This window comes from Oxyura jamaicensis, assembly GCF_011077185.1.
Source record: "Oxyura jamaicensis isolate SHBP4307 breed ruddy duck chromosome 27 unlocalized genomic scaffold, BPBGC_Ojam_1.0 oxy27_random_OJ102517, whole genome shotgun sequence".
NCBI classification, from domain to species: domain Eukaryota; kingdom Metazoa; phylum Chordata; class Aves; order Anseriformes; family Anatidae; genus Oxyura; species Oxyura jamaicensis.
The window spans coordinates 32,540-53,294 of record NW_023304832.1 but is presented as its reverse complement, the minus strand read 5'-3'; the positions used below and the strand labels follow the sequence as shown (position 1 = coordinate 53,294).

General features: G+C 63.0%; 1 protein-coding gene across 2 annotated transcripts; it reads left to right on the top strand.

Moving 5' to 3' along the window:
- The first annotated feature begins 10,042 nt into the window (after positions 1-10,042).
- LOC118158429 (junction plakoglobin) lies at positions 10,043-18,962 on the top strand. 2 transcript variants are annotated; one of them, XM_035313088.1, is made up of 14 exons: positions 10,043-10,426; positions 11,437-11,690; positions 12,159-12,397; positions 13,081-13,282; positions 13,804-13,948; positions 14,547-14,650; positions 15,582-15,920; positions 16,345-16,500; positions 16,670-16,789; positions 16,961-17,111; positions 17,243-17,364; positions 17,639-17,678; positions 17,978-18,148; positions 18,230-18,962. In XM_035313088.1, the coding sequence occupies exons 1-13, from the start codon at positions 10,210-10,212 to the stop codon at positions 18,121-18,123; spliced, it is 2,235 nt and encodes a 744-aa protein (XP_035168979.1). In that variant the 5' UTR covers positions 10,043-10,209; the 3' UTR covers positions 18,124-18,148; positions 18,230-18,962. The 2 variants fall into 2 exon arrangements, with proteins under 2 accessions (XP_035168979.1, XP_035168978.1); XM_035313087.1 differs by having other exon boundaries at positions 17,978-18,962.
- Positions 18,963-20,755: the final 1,793 nt, after the last annotated feature.

Sequence of the window (20,755 nt, the reverse complement as noted above, 5' to 3'; positions counted from 1 at the left end):
AAGGACCGGGAGGGGTCTGGAGCCGCTGAGGGCTCCGGTGCGAGAACCGGGCGGGGTCCCGGGGCTCCGTCCCGTCCGGGGGTGTCGCTCCCGGCCTCGTTCCTCTTCCCGCCGGGGGAGCAGGTCCCGTCCGGCCGCTCCCCGGGGCGAGCCCGTACCGGGGGTCGGGTGGCGGCTCCGTGCTGGTACCGGGGCCGGGCGGGAGCCGTCCCTCGGTCCCCCCGCGGGGCTGCCTGGAGGCACGGCCGGGCGCTGCCCTGCCGGGAGGAGGAGGAGGGAGGAGGAGGAAGGAGTTTTCCCGTCCGAAACCCCCGCGAGAGGCTGACGCCCGCGCCCCCCCCCCGGCGCCCCGGGCGGGGGGGGGGGGGGGGGGAGCGAAACTGGCTGGCGTTTGGGGAGCAGCGAGGGCTCTAATTGCGTTAGCTGAGTGATTAGCCTAATTAATCAGGTTTGCAGCGCAGATGAAAGGATACTGCTGAAATGTCGCTGGGAGTTGCCTGCCGAGGGAAGACGTGCAAGGAGCATGGGGAGAGGTGGCAGGAGTGCGGGTGCCTGCTTGGGGGAGGGGGGCACAGCCATGATGGAAGAGCACCTCGGGGGGTCCCAGTGCCCCCAGTGCTGGCCCTGAGCCCCCTGTTGTAACGGTGCCACTGTTGGGGTGACAGCCTGACCCCCCAGGTACTGGCAGCGGTGTCCCCTTGTACCCCTCTCTCCTCCTGTGTTGGGTGCTGGGGGGGGTCCTGCCCCCTGCTGCCCCCAGCCCACCCCTGGGGGGGCCATGGAGCAGCCGGGAGGGTTGTGGTCCCTTCCCAGGTCCTTGTCAGTGCCTTACTGGGGCAGGCTGGGAGGGCGTGGAGCAGCCAATTAAACTGTCTTTATGCATTCGAAGCCTATAATTGCTCGTTGCTTCAGAGGATTTCCATAGAGTGTCATTAAAAATAACAATCTTTTATTGCAAATTTGGCTTAAACATGGGGATTATAGGACGGGAATGCGAAGAACTCTGGCTCTGGTCATCGGGGTGTTTTAGTGTCCCCTTCAGAGCTGGCTCTGTGGCCGTGCAGGTGGCAGGGAGCTGTATTTGTAGGGCGCAGGTTCCTGGAGCTGTGTCAGCTCCAGCAGTTGGGGAATGCTGGTGAGGAGGCAGGATGGGCCCTCCCCTCCAAACAATGCCTCTCCTGCTCCATTGTCTGCTGTGGCGCAGCCTCCCTGCCCCAGGAAGTTCCCGCAGCGGCGGGGGGGGGGGGACAGCCAGGGCCTGGGTGTCAGAGCCCCTTGTGCCCTGTCCCCATGGGGGTCCTGGTCCGCAGCCCAGCAGAATCCAGGTTGGACTGCACCTGGAGACCTCGAGGAATTTCCCCGCTGGTGCTGTGTTTTTAGCATTGCCATTTAGTACTGCCCTAATCCTGTTAATTCTTCCCTCTTTGTTTCCCCCACCTGAAATTCTTAATCAGATCTAGCAGCTGGGCCAGGCAACTGTTCCGCAGCTGCGAGGCTGTGCCTGTGATGGTGGCTTCCCTTCGAGGCTGTGGTTTGGTGTGGGAGCATTTGCTGGTGCTTGGCTTCTTATCGTGCTTCCACATCTCAGGGCTTCGGCTCACAGATGGCAGAGCCTCCAGGAGGGGAGCTGGGCAGGATGGGGGCTCCGCGCAGGCGACTTGCAAGGCTTTAACTGCTGCCTCCGTACCGAGTTGTGCATCGGTCTTGAAATTTTAAATCATAAATCAGGTTGGCTTCTAATTCACGGAACCTAAAGAGAAAGTGAACGTCTCCTAAAGCCTTGTGAGTCTGCCTCGGACTTCTCGTGGCACCGTTTCCAGCTTTCACCTTCACTTCAGCTGGTGCTTTCCCACCCAGGCAGGCTTCGGGATCACCCAGCGAGTGGGACCTGGGTGGTGGTGGCGGCTCTGGGTCCCAGCTGGTCCCCTGGGACCTGGGGTGTCCCCAGCTGGGCTGTGCAGAAGTAGCTGTGGACCTGCTGGCAGTGCCTGGCTTGCAGGCTTGAATTTGGTGCTTCATTTCTTGCTCCTTCAGGGTTGGTTTTACCCCAATCCTGCGGGGCTGGGGACGGAGCAGGCATGCTGCCTCAGCACGCAGGAGCAGCTGCCAAAAAAAAAAACTCTTAAAACTTGACCTAAGCAGCTAAAAAACCACATCTGTGTTTAAACTGCTGCTGGCCAGCACCGAGCTGCAAGATGCTCCAAAACTTCAGCCACCCACAGCCCTGCTGTGCCCTGTGGAGCTGCCCCAAAGGTGGCCCTGCACGGCCCAAAATCTGGGGCCGTGCTCAGGCGTGTTGCTGCCTGCTCCTGTTCGGCCTGTTAATGTTCAGGTGAACATTGGGCTCCTCCTGGGTCCCATGACCTGCAAGGGATCAGGTGCTGGAGGGGGATTTGGGGTGGCTTGGTTGGTGCGTGCTCCTGCACCCCCAAAACTTCAGGGTCTGGCAGTGGGAAGGGGATGCTCTGGGTGCTGCATCGGTCCTCGTTCTGCTGTCCTCAGTGTGTGCTTGATCCTGAGCGGGGTTTTGGCTTGCAAGCTGGGTTATTGCATCCTCCAGTCATGGTGAGGTGCCTCTGAGTGCCCTGGCTTTCAGCCTGCTCAGCTGCCAAGGGTCCAGGCTCCAGCACGCTGCCCACGAGCATCACAGTAACGTGTTCCCTAAACAGCTACGGGGGGAGTGGGGTGGAGGAAGATGTTTCTAATTAGCCAGGGGTTTGGAGTGTCTAAATCTGCCATCCCCGATTGGTTTTTCTGTGGATGCTGACAGGCCCGGAGGCATTTCATAATGCTTCAGTCGCTCGGATCTAAAATCGCTTCAGAAAAAGGGCAGGAGCCTTGTGCTGGAGCAGGGCTCCTTGGGGCTTCGGGTTCTCTGCGAGGTGCTGAGCAAGGAGCTGCTGGCTCAGACACGGAGCTGCGAAGGGGGCTGATTCAGGATGCTCGGTGCTTTCTGGATATCCCACGCGTGGATGACCCAGCTCGTTCTTCTCGAGGCTGTGAAGATGAGCGAGTGCCAGTGCCCTTGTGGGGTCAAGCAGCATTGCCTGCTCTGGTGCTTGAGACCCAGCCAGGGGCTGGGAATTGACCCCGTGGCATCTTTCCTGTGACCTTGGCGAAGGTCCCTGCTCCAGGTGGGGATGGTGCAGGGGATGCTGTGCCGGGGGGGGTGGCAGGAGCCACAGCTGAGCATCTCAGCAGCAGTGTGAGCCCCTGGTGCCACCAGGAAGCCGAGTGCTGCTGGCATTTTCCAGGGTGATGAACCAGCCGCTCCCTGTTGGGGCGTTAATCCTGCTTGGTGCTCCTTTATCCTCATCCCTCTGGTCTCAGGATGCGCCGTGGTCCAGCTCCGTGCGCTGGCTTTTGGAGGTGCTTCGCTGGGCAAAAGGCGTTTGGTTCTCTGCTGTTGGAGACCTTTGGCCGCTGTGAAGAGCCTGCCATAATCACTGTGACACGCGGGCTGAGCCCTGGTGACAAATCATTAACTTGCTCCGACAGGCTGGGTGCTGACGGGTGTTGGTGATAATTCCTTGTGAAGCATTTGAACTTCGCAGATGTAATGCAATCGGATGGAGAAATTAAGCTGGGGCGCAGCAGCCCTCAGCCCGGCTTCCCTTCCCTCTGTTCCTCTCTGGCAGATTCAGGGCCAGGTGGCAGAATCCTGTATTTTTGGACACCATTATTCTAGCTGGAGACAGCACGCGAGCCTCCAAGCCGAAATTTAAAAAGCCTGCAATTATCGTGTTCTTAAAGGACAACTTGTTCTTGGTGCTCTTTAAAACAAAATAATTTTTTTCTTACCCAGATGGAGTTATTGTGATTAATTGCACCGTGCCAGTTCTCCTTCCTGTGGACGAGCCATGGGTTCCCAGCAGTGTTTCCAATGAGATGGGTGAATTTCTGTTGCAGAGGGGATCTGCCCACCCGGGTCCTCCCGTTCCTGGTGCCCCCGAGGGTTTCCACGGGTGCTGGTGTCCCCTAGGAGAGGGAGTGGGGTGCAGGGGAGGTGGGTGCTGTCGTGGCGCTTGAAGGTGGTTTTGGTAAAAACCTCTTCTGAATGTGTTTGAGACAGGTCGAGGGGTGAGGCTGGATGGGAGGTGCTCCTGCTCCGTCCTTGTTTTAGCACAGCACCCAGCCTCGTGTCCAAGGATGCGGGAGCAGTGGTGGGTGCTGCTGGAGCAGGGTGGGGTGGGAGGAGGCTTTCCACGTGCGAGAAAAGCTCCTGCTGATGGCAGAGGATGGGTGTTGGCTCGGGAGGGCGGAGGGGAGGCTTTAGAGCTTTCCTCCCCCTGGGAAGAGGCCAGTGCCTTGCGTGCGCAGGGTGTGAAAATACCTGACCTGGGCAGAGCCGTGGGGATGCATGCAGGGAGGGAGGAATGTGGGTGCTGGTGGCCAGGACAGAGCTGGAAGAGGCCGGTTGAACTCTCAAGGGAGAAGTATTCTGTAGGGTGACTTTGTGCCTTAGCAGGAATGGGTTTTAGGACAGGATCGCTCCGCCCTGCGGGTGGATCAGGGTGATTCTTGCACCGGGTGGGTGGGGAGCTGGGCTGGGCTGCAGGTAGAGCCGTGCAGTGCCCAGTCCCACCTCCGAGCTCTTCCTGGCCTTGAAATGACTTGGCTGAGAGTCTTGTGCCTTGGTTTGAGGGCAGAATGGCAGCCAGAGACACAAGGGACCTGCTGGGTCCGTGCCACAGGGTGACCCTAATGGCCAGCGTTGTGCCTGCCCCCATAAGGGAGGGATGTGCGGTGGATGGTACCTTGTTACCTTGTTCTGCGATGGGAAGCGCCAAAATACTGCGGGGTGTGTGCTGGAGCTGTCAGTAACCCCGAATTTGGGTGAAGGCAGGGCGAGGTTTGGGGCATGGGCATCTCCAGCGAGCTGTGCCCTGATGGAGAGCACCGGGGAGCAGAGCGGGGGCTGCGAGGGGATGTGGGGCTGGAGCCAGGTGGGGGGGGGGGGGGGGGGGGCGGGGGGAGGGGGGGGGCGACCCGCCGCCCCCCCCAGCAGAAACAGGGGCTTCCCCTGGGGCTGTCAGCAGCTCTCATACACCCGGACGGCAGCGGCTGAGAAATAAATAGAGCTTGAAGAGCTGCCTCTGGTTATGGGGCGTGGGTCTGCAGAGCAGCTCCTGCGCCCCTCGCTGCCCACCTGAGCCACGCGTGGCCGCAGCCTGTTGCGTGCGCAAGCGGTGGCCAGGACCTGCTCTGGGTGTGCAAACACCGCAAACAAAGGCGGCCAGCTCCTTTGTCTGAGGGCTGGCGAGGGCAGGGCCGGAGCGGGGCTGAGCTCGGTGTGCGCGGTGCTGCTCGCCGCCGCCGCTCTCCTCATTAAACTTCAAGCTGCTCTCTCATCCCCCTTTGAATCCTTTGACTTCTCGTCACCGTACAGCCCTCATTGAAACGGCTCGCGCGAGCAGGGCTCTGACTTTAATGCATCCCACTGATGCTGGCGAGGGCTTGAAAAGCTCCTTTCTCTCCCTCCTTGCGCCGCTTGTTCTTGCCGTGGTTCCTTTTTCAAAGCCACTGAAGCTTTTGTACAGTGCTGGCTCTGCGGTGGCTGTCCCAGCTTTGTTAGCTGTCACACGGCGGTGGCACTGTCACTTCTGGGCCGTGGCTGCCCCAGCCCTGCTGCATCGTCCCTGCTTTGTCTGAGCAGCACCAAATAATCCTCCTGCTCCTCCAGGGAGGACCGGAGATCACTTGCGTGCAGCAGGAGTGCTTCTAAAATAGTCTTTTTTCTTGCATGGTATTTTTTGCCCTGCCTTAAATACCTCTTAAAAGCCCAAGTAGCTGTAATTACCGTCGCTCACGTGCTTCCTGCAGCCCAGCTTGCCAGGACACAATCCTGAACGCAGCTCAGCCCCACTGCCCTTTGTTCTCTGCAGGGTTGGGGGGGGGGGGGGGGGTGCAGGCAGCTCCTCTGCCCCCTGCCCAGCCAGGGCAGCTCCAGGATCAGGCCCTGCCTGGCACCACCACTGCATCAGGGTTGTTTCTGCCTGCTTCTGGGCACCCCGAGTCCATGATCTGTGTTGTGGGGGTGCTGCTGTGCCCCCACCTGCTGACCTAGAGGGGCTGGGTCCTGCTGAGCATCACAGCCCCCAGCCTGGGGTTCGCTCCCCTCCTGCAGCAGCCTCAGCCCCATCCCCAGCGTGCCAAGGAGTCCCTGGGCAATAACCATTTCTGCCCGAAGCAGCATTTATCGCTTCCCTGCCGCTTCTCCCGAGCGGCTCAGCTGGAAACCGGTGCCGGCGCTGGGCTCCGGAGGCTGCGTCCTGCTTGTCCCCAGAGGAAGGGGCACTCTGGGCGGGAGGACGTGTGTTTACTGGAGTTTACTGGAGACTTCCTCTGCAGACAGTGTCCGGGGGGAGACGATGCCGTCTGGCCGCTGATCAAATAATTCTGGAGACAGATGAGCCCTCTGGCCGGGGCTGTGCAGTGCTGGTGGCTTCCTCCGGTTTTCCACCAGGATGCCTGGCTCCAGGAAGCAGGGGGAGGATTTAACCTCTTCCCTGCACTGGGGTGGCTGGAGCTGTTTGCCTGCCTCTGCAGTGGGGCTGCCCCTTCTGGAGCAGGTATTTCCTTGCTGTTTTCTGCACGAACTCAGAGCTTTGCCTGGCTCTTGAGCTGCAGGGGAAGGCGAGGGTCCTGAGGGTCCTGCCTCTCGTGTCTCTGCGTGCTCTGCCGTGAGCTGCTCGCCTCCAGAAGCCTCGGGGTGGCCGTGACAGATGCTTCTGAAGGTCAAACCAGGCTTAAGCAGCATCCCCTGCCTGCAGTGTCACCTGCCAGCTCGCTCCCCGCTGAGCAGCGAGGACATCTGAGGACGGCGGAGGGGATGGAAATGCTTGTGTCGGGCCTCGGTGCGAGGAACTACAGGATGCTCGACGCAGGGTTCAGGAAACATCCCCCTCTGCTCCTGGCGCCTCTGACACTTGTTCTGCTGGCCCTGTCACCTTCGGTGCCACCAGCCACCTGTGAGCGAACCCACGGTGGTGCCGGGCTGGTGCCCATCAGCAGGGCGATGCTGCTGGCCCCGTTATAACGGGGCTGGTATGTCCCAGTAATGCCCCTGCTCGTTAGCTTGGGCCTCTTTTGCTGCTTGTAGCCTGTCTGGGGCAGATCACCTGAGCCCGTCGCAGATCTGAGCAGCTCCGCTCGCTTTTGATGTCTTAGAGGCTTGCGGTGCAGACAGGGAGGAGGGTGGCGGGGGGGGATGGCTCATGCATAATGCACAGCTATGTAAAAAGTCAGCGTTTGAGCCGAACTCGTGGATGTCTGAAAAAATTAAGTGCTTGTCAAACGCCTGTGAATTGTAGAGCAGCCGTGGCGGGTTGGCTGAGTGCGTGCGGATGGGAAGGGGCCCCTCCTGCCGGTGCCGGGGTGCTCCCACCCACACCTCGTCTGTGCCGTGGAGGAGCTTTGATGCCCTTGGCTCTGTTCTCCCCTTGTCCAGCTCCGTCCAGGGCAGCTTTCCAAGTGTTGGTGTGGGGACCTGGTGGGTGGCCGGGGCTGCTGCCAGGGCTCTGCACGCTGCTTCTCGCTGGGGTTGCTGATGGCTTCGGTGAGCCCCGTCGGTGCCAGCTGCTCCGTGGTGGCACCGTGGGACCCTTCCTGCTGGTGGAGGGGGGGTTTTCCCCTGCCTGCCTCCCCTCCTGCTGCCCCAGCCTTGTCCTCTGCCTGCTCCTCAGCTCGTGATCCAGGCAGCCAACCTGTTTGTGGTGGCGGGTGGCTGAGCTTTGGTGGCGTTTTGTCCGATTTCCCGACACAAGCTGGAGGCTCCAACACCGTGGTCACCAAAGGGGGAGGGTTGGCTTTCACCAACACCCCCCTGACACCTGACCGCATGCTGGGGCTTTGCTGGAGGATCTGGGGCTGGCTGATTGCTGTGACCACCACCCCTCAGCTTGGCTGGGTTTGCCCCCGGTGCCGTGTGTCACCCCCTTTGCTCTGCGCTGATCGGAAAGCCCAGCTCCAGCCCGCTCCCTGCCATGGGAATAACCTGCCTCCCGTGGCCTCCATTAGCAGGGCTGCCTTTTACTGCCTTACAAACATGCATTATGCACAACCCATTAAAGCCGGAGCAGCGCTCGGCCGTGCGGCTTGCTCCTTTACAGCTCAGAGAATACCAAATTGACAGGAACAGCCCCCCACCGCGTTTCCAGGAAGGCTGCTGGGGGACGGGGGGGGGGTGGTGGGATGCAGGATGCTCCGCTCTCGCTGCGCCCTGACCTCCACCCCTCCTCAGGAAAGGGTTTGTGTACCTGGGCCGGGATGTTTTCCCGGTGAGTGTCGGCCTGTGCCGCTCGCCAGGGCTCGGCTGCTCCTTGGGAACAGCCCGCAGCGCTGGGGCGAGCCGCGCCAAGCCCGTGCGCGCCGCCCTGCCTCCCCCCCCCAGCTCTGCGCAATCCGCGTCCTCTGCCACCACCCAACGCCCTGACTCACTTGGGTGGTGGGGTACCGGGGCTGCCTGCCCCGGGGGAGCTCGTCCTGCTGCCCCTTGCTTGCTTGGGGAGGATGCTGGTGGCACTGCCAGCCCTTGTGGACCCTTGCCTTTAACCCCTGCCTCCTAAAAGCTCTGAGCTGGATCGGGGCCACGGGCACGCGGCCGCCCTGGTCCAGCCTGCTGCATGAATCAGTGCTGGTGGAGGTGGTAATTACGCCTCTGTTTGGCAGCGCTGCTCCCAGCTCTGCCGGGCGCCGTGCAGCAGCTGCTCCCTTCGCCTCTTATCGAGTCTGAAACTCTGACTCATCCCCGCCCGGGCGGCATCGGGTGCTGCAGGAGGCCGGGGGCTCGCCGGGTGCCTCCATCCCGGCCGGGGGCTGTGTGCGGGGCCGGTGACTCAGCCCTGCAGCTTCCTGGCCCCCCTGAGCTGCTGCGATACCCTCCCTCGCCTCTCCTCCCCCAGATCCCCAAGCTACGGACAACAAAAACCCAGCCCCGCTCCGAAAGCACGCCCGGGTTGGCTTGTTCTGGGTTTGGGGATGGAGCAGCCGTGCCGCGTTTGGGGATCGGAGTCTGGTCCCCGAGGCTCTGGAGCAGCCAGACGAGGCTGGAGCAGGGCTCGTCCTGCCGACGGGCTCCCCGGAGGCCGAGGCAGCTGCTGGAGGCTGGCGGGGAGCGGAGCGTTCCCGTCTGCCCCAGCCCTGCGGTGACTCACGGCATCGCCATGCGCGCAGGAGGCGGCTGCGGGCGGGAGCTGCTTTTTGCCTGGGATCTCCCGTGGGTCCCGGCTCCCCTTTGCTCCCGGAGCCTCCCACGCTGGCGTTGGGTGCAGGGACCCCATACCCAGGGTGTTCCCAGTATTGCTTCCCACTGCTGTGAGCCTCCCTGCTGGGGCTGCCAGGGCAGCTGGAGCAGCGTTGCCACCCCTCTGCGATAATTCACGAGCACCAGCTGCTGCTGGCCCCTCTTCCCAGCGGATGGGGTTGCCCCGCTTCCCTCTCCCTCCCCTCCCAGGGCTCTGACGCCAGGTTTCTGGCTGCTCCCCGAACTGTTCACAGCCATGGCACACCCTGAGCATGCCACAGCTTGGCTCACCCGTTGCTGGATGAGTCTTGGGGGGGACCACGCTGGCATCCCCCAGCCCAACCCAGCTGCTTGGTGACCCCCGGGAGCCGGCAGCGAGCACGCTGCTGGCACCATGCTCCGCACAGGGAGCACCCAGACCGTGGTGGGCACCCAGGCTGCCATGGGAGAACCGAGCTGCTGGCTTCGCCTGGTTATTTTTAGGCGCTTTAGGAGCGTCCCAGAAGAGCCTTTGAAAGGTTTATTTTATTCCTGGAGTCCCAGCCTCGTCCTCAGCTCGCTGCCAGGTCCCGTCTCCGAAAACCTGGTCTTTAAACAGCCTGCATGCGGGAGCGGGGAGGCCCCTTCGCACTTCGGCACCAAGGCGCTGAGCCGCGGTCTCGCGCGGCGGGCGCTGGCTGGCGGGCGGGCGGCTCAGCGCCGGGTGCAGCCGCTCTTCGTGTCTGAACACGAGCAGCAAAGTGCTGAGCTGTGGGTTCGTCATCTCGGTGCCGCCTTTCATCTCGCTTGGGGGAGGAGGGCAGATAGCGATCTGCTCGTGGGCTGCGCCCGGGCGGCTGCGCTCGGCTGCGGCGGGGGCGCCGCCGGGGGTCCGTGGAGAGGAGGAGAGGGGCAGGAAGGTGCCGAGCAGAGAGCCCGGGCTCTGCCCTACAAGCTCTCGGCTCTCCCTGCCCCGCAGAGCAGCCATGGAGGTGATGAACATGATGGAGCAGCCGATCAAGGTGACGGAGTGGCAGCAGACCTACACCTACGACTCGGGCATCCACTCCGGCGTCAACACCCAGGTGCCCTCCGTCAGCAGCAAGTGCCTGGGGGATGATGACGAGGTCTACGGGAAGCAGTACACCATCAAGAAGACCACCACGAGCTACTGCCAGGGAGGAGGCCAGAGCCAAGCACAAGGTAGGGGCCTGGGGAGGGCGGCGATGCCAAGGGGCTCGGCCCATAGCTCAGCTGCGTTTCTGCTTCCTTCCTCCACCTCCCCCATGGCTCTCCCATGGCCTGTGCTTATCGTGCTCCTTCTGGGCACTCCTCCACGCAGCCTTCCACACCCTGGGAGTTGTTGCTGCCTAAAATATCCTCCCTCCCGTCCTCCTTCCCCTGCGCCGAGAGCTCTCGCGTCGAGGGCGCGCAGCCAGAGCCCGCACTGGTGCTGAGCTGTGCACACACATCCCAGCCTGCCGGTCGGTTGGCTGCGGAGAGGAACATCTGATCCCAGCCCACGGGTCGGCCGTCTGCTCTGCTACCTGCCTGCTCAGGAAACCTGTCTCGCTGTGCCTGGCAAAGCCCTTGGTACACGCTGTAAAGCCCTGACAGCCTGCCTGCCTTCCCCCGCTGCTGCTGGGGCGAAGCAGACGGTGGCGCAGCCCGCTGGGCTGAAGGAGCTGCTTCCCCCGGCTTTATCCCTGAAAAGAGGGCAGATCTGCTCTAGTCAAACATGTGGCTCGCCTCCCGGTGATGGGTCCCCGAGGGCTGAGCTGCAAGCTCCTGGTGGAAACAGAGTCCTGTGGAGAGGGACAAATCCTGCCCGGTCCCTGCTGCGGGCAGCTGGGGACCACAGGTCTCTGTTGGGGACGTTCCTGCCGCTCTCGTCCCCGCAGCCCCAGCCAGGAAAGCCTCCGTGTCCTTCTCCTAATCCCCAATGCCAGCCGGTCCTGAGTTGCAAATACCCTTAATTTTTTAATTAACGGGCCTCGTGTGACAAGTGCTTAATCACGCTGCATAATTGAGCGTTGCCTTATCTCCACGCCGCCCTATCTGTTTACGCTTGGAAGCGCCGGGCTCCTCGCAGGACGTGCTGGGACTGCTGACGTGGCTGGTGCCGTGGCGCTGAGCTCTTCTCGCTCAGCTCCTTGAAATCTGGGGAGCGGGGCTGAGAGACCTGACCCTGCCTCCCTCTCTCTTCCCCGCAGCGGATATGGAGGCTCAGCTGGCCATGACCCGGGCTCAGCGCGTCCGGGCCGCCATGTACCCCGAGACGGTGGAGGACCGCTCCCTGCTCATCACCACGCAGGTGGAGGGGCAGCAGACCAACGTGCAGCGCCTGGCCGAGCCCTCACAGATGCTCAAGTCTGCCATCGTGCACCTCATCAACTACCAGGACGACGCCGAGCTGGCCACCCGTGCCATCCCGGAGCTCACCAAGCTGCTCAACGACGAGGACCCGGTAAGGAAGCGCGGCTTGATTGCACGTTTCCCTGGGCTTCCAGCTGCAGGGCTCCTGCGGTGCGCTTCCCCAGCAAGGGTGGCACAAACGGGGTCCCAGATGGCTGCTGCCATCCGGCTCCCTTCCTCGTGGCGAAGCCCTGTGGTCACCTCCGCCCTGCAGCAGGATGGAGCCCACCTCTGCGGCTTGTCCCTGCTGCTCTGATGCAGCCCTCGTAGTCCTGGCCTTGCGCAGGCTTCTTGCCCGCTCTCGAAGCCCCGGACCCCGCTGCCTGCCTCCTTTCCTTGGTGCCGTGGGTCAGACCCTACGCTGCGAGCTGCAGCGTGGCTCCTGGAGCGAGGTGGACGAGGCTTGTGCCAAGCAGCGGCCCTCGATGGGGGCAGCCCCAGCAGAGCGGGGGAACCCCGGTGCGCCTTCGGGGGGCTGCCCTGGGACCTCTCCCCTCACCAACTCCTCTCCCAACCCCAGGTGGTCGTCAGCAAAGCGGCCATGATCGTGAACCAGCTCTCCAAGAAGGAGGCGTCCCGCCGTGCCCTGATGCAGTCGTCCCAGATCGTGGCGGCCGTGGTGCGCACCATGCAGAGCACCAGCGACCTGGACACGGCCCGCTGCACCACCAGCATCCTGCACAACCTCTCCCACCACCGCGAGGGCCTGCTCTCCATCTTCAAGTCCGGTGGCATCCCGGCCCTCGTCAGGATGCTCAGGTACGGGGGTGCTGGCGGGAGCAGGGCACGGCCCCCGGGGTGGCCCTAAGAGGGTGGTGGAGCCAAGATGATGTCCCAGCCAGGCTCGTGGGGGCAGAAGGAGGGGAAGGGAGGGCTCCTGCTGTGCCTCAGCAGGGGTCCCGCTTCTGCCCGTGCCAAAAGAAGACCTCACCTGGAGCCTGAGGCCAGCAGCAGAAGGAAGAGCTTCTTGGAGGGGCTCCAGAGCAGGGCCACGAGGATGCTCAGCGGCCGGAGCCCCTCTGCTGTGAAGCGGCTGAGAGCTGGGTGGCTCAGCTTGGGGAAGGGAAGGCGCTGGGGAGAGCTTACAGCAGCCTTTCCATGTCCCAACGGGGCTGCAGGAAAGCTGGGGAGGGACTCCTTGGTTGGGGGGGTAGCAATAGGACAAAAGGGGGTGGCTTTAAACTTATTAAAAAAATACAGGTTTAGATTAGATAGATTATTAGATATACAGGGAGGAAATTCTTCCCTCTGAGGGTGGTGAGCTGCGGGTGCTCCACCCCTGGTGGTGCCCCAGGCCAGGCTGGATGGGGATTTGGGGCGTTGGGACCCACGGAAGGGTGCTGGGCGGGCAGAGACGGGTGCGGGCAGCGCCCCGGGCGCCGCTTGGAGCGTGGCGAGCCCAGCGGCGGCCGCCGGTGCTGACGCGGCTCCTGCGCCTGCAGCTCGCCGGTCGAGTCGGTCCTCTTCTACGCCATCACCACCCTGCACAACCTGCTGCTCTACCAGGAGGGGGCCAAGATGGCCGTGCGCCTGGCCGACGGGCTGCAGAAGATGGTGCCCTTGCTGAACAAGAACAACCCCAAGTTCCTGGCCATCACCACCGACTGCCTTCAGCTCCTCGCCTACGGCAACCAGGAGAGCAAGGTGAGCCCCGGGGGATGCCTGCTGGCACCAAGGGAGGGGACCCGATTGGGGTGGCGAGTTGGGGACAGCCGCTTGACCTTGCAGACCGAAGCCCAGGAGGGCAGCGGGGAGGGGGCAGCTGCCCCCGTCTGGGCTGTGTCACCCCCCACAGGCTGTCCCCGGTGGCGCTGTCTGCGGCGCTGTCACGTCCGACACCTCGCGGGCAGGACGTCCCCGCCGGCGCAGACGGTCCCAGTCTGGCCGGTAAAGCGGCTTGGCTGGGTTTCTCCATCTGCTGCTCTGGGCAACGGCTCCATCTTTGTTCTTGGGCTGCTGCTCTCTCCTCCTACGCTCGAGTCGCTGCAGCCTGGCGTGGCTGCACGGCGTGGGGTGCCGAGGTTTGGTCCCCGGAGCGAAGCGATGGGGTGACGCTGCCCACCCCACCCCACCCCACCTCGCGGGACAGGGGTCCGCGGTGCGCAGGGCTGGTGTGGCCAGAGCTGCTGCTGCACCCCCCTGACCCTGTCCCCTTTGCCTCGCAGCTGATTATTTTGGCCAACGGAGGGCCCCAAGCCCTGGTGCAGATCATGCGCAGCTACAACTACGAGAAGCTGCTGTGGACCACGAGCCGGGTGCTCAAGGTGCTGTCGGTGTGTCCCAGCAACAAACCCGCTATCGTCGAGGCCGGTAAGAGGGGCTGCCTCTGCGGACAGCAGGACGTTTGGGCGTTTGGGATTTTGGGGTGATGCAACCGAGGGTGCCCGGCCTCCCGAGGCTGCTCCCCTGCTTCGTGCCAGACCCCAGAGCTGCAGGGTTTGGGCTGGTCCTCCTGCAGTAGTGACTCCTCCAGACCCTGTTTGCTCCCTGCTCCTTGGGGTGGCGAGGGGGGACCCTGGTGTCCAAGGGGGCTCATCCTGCTGTCGTTCCTCCCCCGGATGGCTGCCGTCATCTCGCAGCTGATGCGCAGGACGCTCTGAAGCCTTGCACAGCCCGGTAAAACCACCTGTGCGTGGCCTGGTGCCCGGGACAGCTCACTGAGGTGCTTTCCTCAGCCCTCGCGTGGGCAGGAGCCGGCCCGGCTGGCGGGCAGGGAGCTGCCTCCCTGCACCGCATTTAGCCTCCGCTAACCCACAAGGCGACAGCGTGCGTTGGAGGCAACAGTCGGGCGGCATCCAGCCCCCGCTCGCCGTGCGGAGAGCTGCTGTTGCTCCCTTTTCCTCTCCGCCGGGGACGCTTTGCATGTCTGGATATTTATAGGCGGCTCGGTGTCTCGTTTCCCTGGCAGGCGGCATGCAGGCGTTGGGCAAGCACCTGACCAGCTCCAGCCCCAGGCTGGTGCAGAATTGTCTCTGGACCCTGCGGAACCTCTCCGACGTGGCCACCAAGCAAGTGAGTGCGGGGGACACGGCGTCGTGCTTCAGCGCAGCCTTTTGGGGAGCATCTCGGGGCTGTCGGATGGGTCTTGCGCCAGCCTGCTCCTCTCCACGGAGCCCTGTGCCGGTGCCAGGCTGAACCCGAAGCGTCGTCCTCGTTGCTGCTCCGCATCCCCGCCTCCTGCGGCAGCATCCCCGGGGCTGCTCACTGCTCTGGCTCACGACAGCAGCTCCTTCCCCCAGCGAGGATGCTGCCCTGGCACCGAGCCCCGGGAGCCGTGGGGCTCGAGGGTGGCCCTTGCTCTTCCCAACCCCTCTCCGCCTCCTGATGCGTTCCCCATGTGGTGCTCAGGCTGCGACTCCGCGCGGATTAGCGCCTGATGCAGTGTGGAAACTATTCGGGCTGGCGGTGGAAGGCACGCAGCCGGGTCCCCTGGCTCGGCTGAGCGTGGGGGGGGGGGACACGCGTTGCTTTAACCCCTTCCTGGCCCTGTCTGCACAGCTGGGTCCGGGGCTGTGGTCACCTTGGGACAGCTCGGGGAGCGCTGGCTTCTCGCCTTGCTCGGAGCAGCTGGAGGCTGCGCTGGTTGTGCGTTTCCAGCAGGGAAAACTTGGTGGAGATTTTAAACTCGGAGCGAAGCTGCGCACGTCTGGGGCGCTGCCATTCGCTCTGCCCAGGTGATGCTGAGAGGTGCTGGGAGCAGCAGCAGGGGTTGCACAAGCTCGGGCGCCGTGCAGATGCATGAGGCTGGGGCTCGAAGGAGAGGGGATTGTGTCTGGGAGGGGGGGGAGCCCCCACAGTTGGGGCAGGCGTTCTGCCCACGTAACAGGGAGAAGCTCTGACACCCCAAGAGGGGAAGAGCTCGGGTGCAGCTCAGCCCAGGAGCTGGGCAGGATCTGGCCGTGGTGGGGGGAACTGCTCTGACCTCCCATCTCTGCTCCTGCAGGAGGGGCTGGACGGCGTCCTCAAGATCCTGGTGAACCAGCTGAGCTCCGACGACGTGAACGTGCTGACCTGTGCCACCGGCACCCTCTCCAACCTGACCTGCAACAACAGCAAGAACAAGACCCTGGTGACGCAGTCGAACGGGGTGGAGGCCCTGATCCACACCATCCTGCGGGCGGGCGACAAGGAGGACATCACCGAGCCGGCCGTGTGCGCTCTGCGGCACCTCACCAGCCGGCACCCCGAGGCCGAGATGGCGCAGAACTCCGTGCGGCTCAACTACGGCATCCCCGCCATCGTCAAGCTCCTCAACCAGCCCAACCAGTGGCCACTGGTCAAGGTGTGAGGGGTTCTGAGGCGGGATTTGGGGGCTGGAGGAGCCCCCGGGGGCTGGACTCGAGCGAGCCCCCAGGCTGCTGGTCCCTGCTGGGGTTTGCAGCTGGAGCACGGAGGCAGCGAGCACCGGTGGCTGCTGCAGTTTCCGCAGGGCTGTGTCCTTGGCGGCCGCTAATGGGAGGAAATTGCTCGTGCTCGGCTGCTGTAGTGAAATCAATCCTCGCCCCCCCCCCGGCCGCCCCCGCAGCAAGGGGGGGAGGCAGATCCGGTATGGGAGGGTGTAGGGGGGTGCAGGAAGCTGAAGTCAGCCTGTGCTGCAGAGAGAGCTTGGGGAAGCAGGCAGGGGGCCCTGCGGGGTGCACTCACGCCTCCGGTCCCTGTTCAACGAATCTCTCTGTCCCCCCCCCACCCCCCGGTCCCTGCTCCAGGCTACCATCGGCCTGATCCGCAACCTGGCCCTGTGCCCAGCCAACCATGCCCCGCTGCAGGAGGCGGCCGTCATCCCCCGCCTGGTCCAGCTGCTGGTGAAGGCGCACCAGGATGCTCAGCGTCACGTCGCAGCCGGCACGCAGCAGCCCTACACGGTGAGCCCCTGCGGCAGGGTCCGGCCACGCTGCCTGTGCCCCTCTTCCCCGGTCCTGGCGTGGCCTGGTGTCCCCCCAAAGCTGGCTGCGTCCCCATGGCGTGGCACGTCCCCACGAGGTGGTCGCGCCCCAGTCTGGGGACAGTGGTTGAGCGTGTGTCCCCTCGCAGGACGGCGTGAAGATGGAGGAGATCGTGGAGGGATGCACGGGAGCGCTGCACATCCTGGCCCGGGACCCCATGAACAGGATGGAAATCTTCCGGCTCAACACCATCCCTCTCTTCGTGCAGGTCAGGGGCTGGGGGCGCTGGGGCTGTGCCGTGCCCCCTCCCAGCCACTGGCACGTCCTGGTGGTGGGCTGGGAGCCGCGGCACTCAGCTGGCAGCACCTGATGGGCTGCATCAGGAGCACGAAAGCAGCCGTGCCGACTGCTTCACGCTGCTGTTAATCTCTCCTGACAGCTCCTCTACTCGCCCGTGGAGAACATCCAGCGCGTCGCGGCTGGCGTGCTGTGCGAGCTGGCCCAGGACAAGGAGGCAGCAGATGCCATTGATGCCGAGGGGGCCTCGGCTCCGCTCATGGAGCTGCTGCACTCCAGGAACGAGGGGACAGGTGAGTGCAGCCGGCCTGGGCCCTGCTGCCTTTCGTTGGCACGTCCGAAGCAGGAATCCTCGGGCTGACCGTGGCGAGGAGCCGGGCTCCCCGTGCCGCCCGGCTCAGTGGTGCCTCCTGTCCCTCTGCAGCCACCTACGCGGCTGCCGTGCTCTTCCGAATCTCCGAGGACAAGAACCCTGACTACAGGAAGCGCGTGTCCGTGGAGCTCACCAACTCCCTCTTCAAGCACGACCCCGCGGCGTGGGAGGCGGTGAGCACCGCGCTGGGCACGGGGACGAGCCTCGCGGGGACGGGGGCCTCCAGGGGAGGCCACCTCCTGCCTCCGCGCGCTATAGCTGCCTCCTGGTGGGGCTGGGATGGGGGTGATGGATGGACAGGGGGAGGTGGGAGGTGGCTGGGCTGCATCCTTGGCTCTCCAGAAGCCCTGGGTTACGGCATGGGGTTGGGCACCACGTAGCCACGGAACATCGCGTGAACCCGTGCACGTTCCCCGTGTCTTAAAACCGTGCCGCCTTCTTTCGTAGGCTCAGAGCATGATCCCCATCAACGAGCCCTACTCAGACGGTGAGTACAGAGTGAACCCTTCCTGCGGGGTCCTGCAGTGAGGGCTGAGCTGGTTTTAAATGCTCTCAACGAGCTGTCTCGGGCAGCTGCCTGGCCTGCGTGGGGACGCTCAGCTCCCCAAGAGCTGCGCCCCTCGGCTCCGCAGCTTTTGGGGCAGGGGGTGACAGATGGCCCCGGTGTCCCCCTGCAGCACCACGTGCCTAACGCTGCCCAGGACAGGGGGAGCAGGAGGACGGCTGAGCCCGGGTGCTTCCCCCCAGCACCGGGAGCTGAGCTGCGTGTCCCTTGTCCCCCGGCAGAGCTGGACCCCGGCTACCGCCCCATGTACTCGGGTGACATCCCCCTGGACCCCATCGACATGCACATGGACATGGACGGAGACTACCCCATGGACGCCTACAGCGACGGCGTCCGGGCGCCCTTCGCCGACCACATGCTCGCCTAAACCTGCGCCCCAGACCCCGCACCAGGTAACGCCGGGGGGTGCGCGGGGCGCTGCCCCCCGAGCCCCCCGCACTGGGTGACGTGAGCTCCCTCCCGCCGCGCCGCAGGTGTTTCCTCCATCCCGAGAGGGTGGCCCCAGAGCTGAGCATTCGCGAGAAGGACTTGGGAGACAGAAGTGCCTGAGAAGACAAACTTTTCCATTCCCACGAGAGGTTTTGTTTCTCAATTTTTTTTATTTTTTCTTCGCTGTGGGTCTGTGGAGAAGGTCCTTCCTCCTGGGACTGCTTCAAGCACCTACTGCCGCATCCAGCATCCAAGATACTGTTTCTGAAGCTTTAAGACACACAAACCTTGCATCATTATCAACCTTTCATTGGCAAAATAGTCTTTTCTATGAATATATATATTTCTTTTTTATTTTTAATATGGTGCCAACGGCTTTTGCCGTCTTTAAGTTTGTGCTTTCTAACTTCCCCACTACTCGTTCTGCGTGTTAGTGTCCTAGAAAAAGGAATCTAACATGAGAAAACCCTTTGTCTTCGGTGAACTCTGACTTACTCAATCAGGCCAATCCGGAGTTTGCTGAAAACAAACGGTCCCATGTCCCAAGACCTTCGTTTTAGCCATCGGGATGTCTGCGGTTTAATCCTTTCTGATCAGCCGTTGGGGAGCTGACTTTGTGTAACTGCCTGTCCTAACAGTAACAATAGAGAAGTGACTCCAGCATTAGGAACCGTGTCCTTGTACTGATCTCTGTTGCACATTTTAACCCGTTTCCCTTCTTTTTGGTGAGTGGTGTGTTTCCGTCCCCTCTTTCCTTACCTTATGATTTTTTTTTTTTTTAAAAAAGAGGCTCTAGAGCTGAGGGTTTTAATGCTCCGACTGGAAATGGATGGACTGTTACCGGAGTGTGGTTCAGGAATGGAAGATTTTATTATTTCTGTAAGTTGTTTTTGTATAGACCAAAGCAAAGAATAAAATAACCCCCCCCCAGCCCCAGGTTGCCACGAGCCTGTTCTTCCGCCGGCTCGGGAAGGTTGCGAGTCCCTCGGGGCAGGAGGGGGAAGGCGGGCATCGCCCCCAGCAGCACCCGCACTTGCTCTTAGCCCTTCTGCTGCCGGTGCTGGGTCATTAGCATGCCGGCTCCATCCAGGCTGCTCGTCTGATCCGTCAGGAGGTAAAAAAAACTCCCAGTAATTAAGATGTTTGTTCATTAAGCAGCATCACCGGCGTCTCATCTCTGCTGCTGCTGCACGGAGCTCGTTTTAATGAGCTCCAGGGGATAAACGCGCGCGCCGCGAGCGAGCCCCGGTGATTGATAGAGCGAAGCCGGGACGGAGCTGCAAGAAGCTAGGCTTAAAAAAGTGATTTACTCCAGTCAGACACGGTCGCCTTCTCCTGCCTTCGCCTGGCTTTAGTAGCAAGAGCAGATGGCAAAAGGAAATATTCTCAACTGAAATGCTAACTCTGACAGCTGCTCCCTTGGAGAGCAATGTGGAAGCGGCTCCAGGCGCCAGGCTGGGATCGTGCTGGGAGGTGGAAACTTCCCGAAGTTACCCACGAACTTCACGGCCTCCCATCTGCTTGGCAGCCTTCCCTCGTCCTCTGCCACTCGGCACAGGGACCTGTCCCTGGGAAGGATGCAGGGGATGGGGACAGGCACCGCCAGGAGCTGGTGGCCCCAGGCTTTCCCACAGCACTTTCTGGGGCAGGAAGCTCCTGGGTGAGCCTGGCAGGAGAAGAAAACCTGCAGCAGGTCCCCTGGAGGCTGCCTGCAGAGGCAGGGGTGGTTTTGCCTACGGCTGGATACGTGCTGGGGGTGGGAGGGTGGCATGCAGGTGGCCATGGGATGCCCACGTCCCTGTCCCGGCTGGGTTTGTACCTCTGCCTTGCGTCAGCCGGGGGCTGTGTGCGCTCCTTGGGCAGCGGTGGGGGACCCAGGGAGAGCCCAGCCCCATGCCACCAGGGCAGCAGGGACACGCGGAGCTGCCTGTGCTGTGTCTGGTGGCTCGGGGTGCTGCAGTCAGTGCACGTGGGGCCTGATGCGCAGCACCGGTGTGGCACGGAGGAGGCAGCTCCCTGCAGCTGCTGTAGCAAAGCTCATTTTGTGCAGCCACCGGCGAGACGCTAATCAGGTGGACACGGCTGCCACCAGTGCTGGGAGATGGGGGCTGCGATCAAAGGGAACTGGGAACAACGTCGTGGCCGTTCCCGCTCGCTGTCAGCCCCTCTCCAGCCTTGTGCTTTTGCTCAGCTCTGCCGCGGTGGGGAGGCAAGGGGGGGGCCCGTATAATGCAGGGCAGGGTGTGAAGGTTTGCACGTCCGCCGTGCTGTGCTGCCATCCTGCTCACCTCGAGCCGCTCAGGGCCGTATCCTTGCTCTGTGCTGCACAACCCCAGCAGCCTGGAGCAGGGACGAGCTAAAGGGCAAGGGCAGAGGAGCCGGCTGGGGCAGCGGGGCTGCCTCCGGCACCATCCCACTGGGGTGGGGGAACATCCTGCACCCAGCTCAGCCCCGGGGGCTGTGGCCAAGCACCGATGCAGCCTCGCTTCCCACCCTGGCCTGTGCCAGGATCAGTGCCCAGCAAAACAACACAGCCAGTGGCTGCCTTCTGGGGGGGGGGGGGGGGGGGC

Excerpts from the sequence above, each read along its gene's own strand:
- LOC118158429 (XM_035313088.1), top strand. The coding sequence starts at position 10,210 with ATGGAGGTGATGAACATGATGGAGCAGCCGATCAAGGTGACGGAGTGG. Across the intron at positions 10,427-11,436 it reads AGGCCAGAGCCAAGCACAAG|CGGATATGGAGGCTCAGCTG; the intron begins GTAGGGGCCTGG and ends TCTTCCCCGCAG. Across the intron at positions 15,921-16,344 it reads ACCAGTGGCCACTGGTCAAG|GCTACCATCGGCCTGATCCG; the intron begins GTGTGAGGGGTT and ends TCCCTGCTCCAG.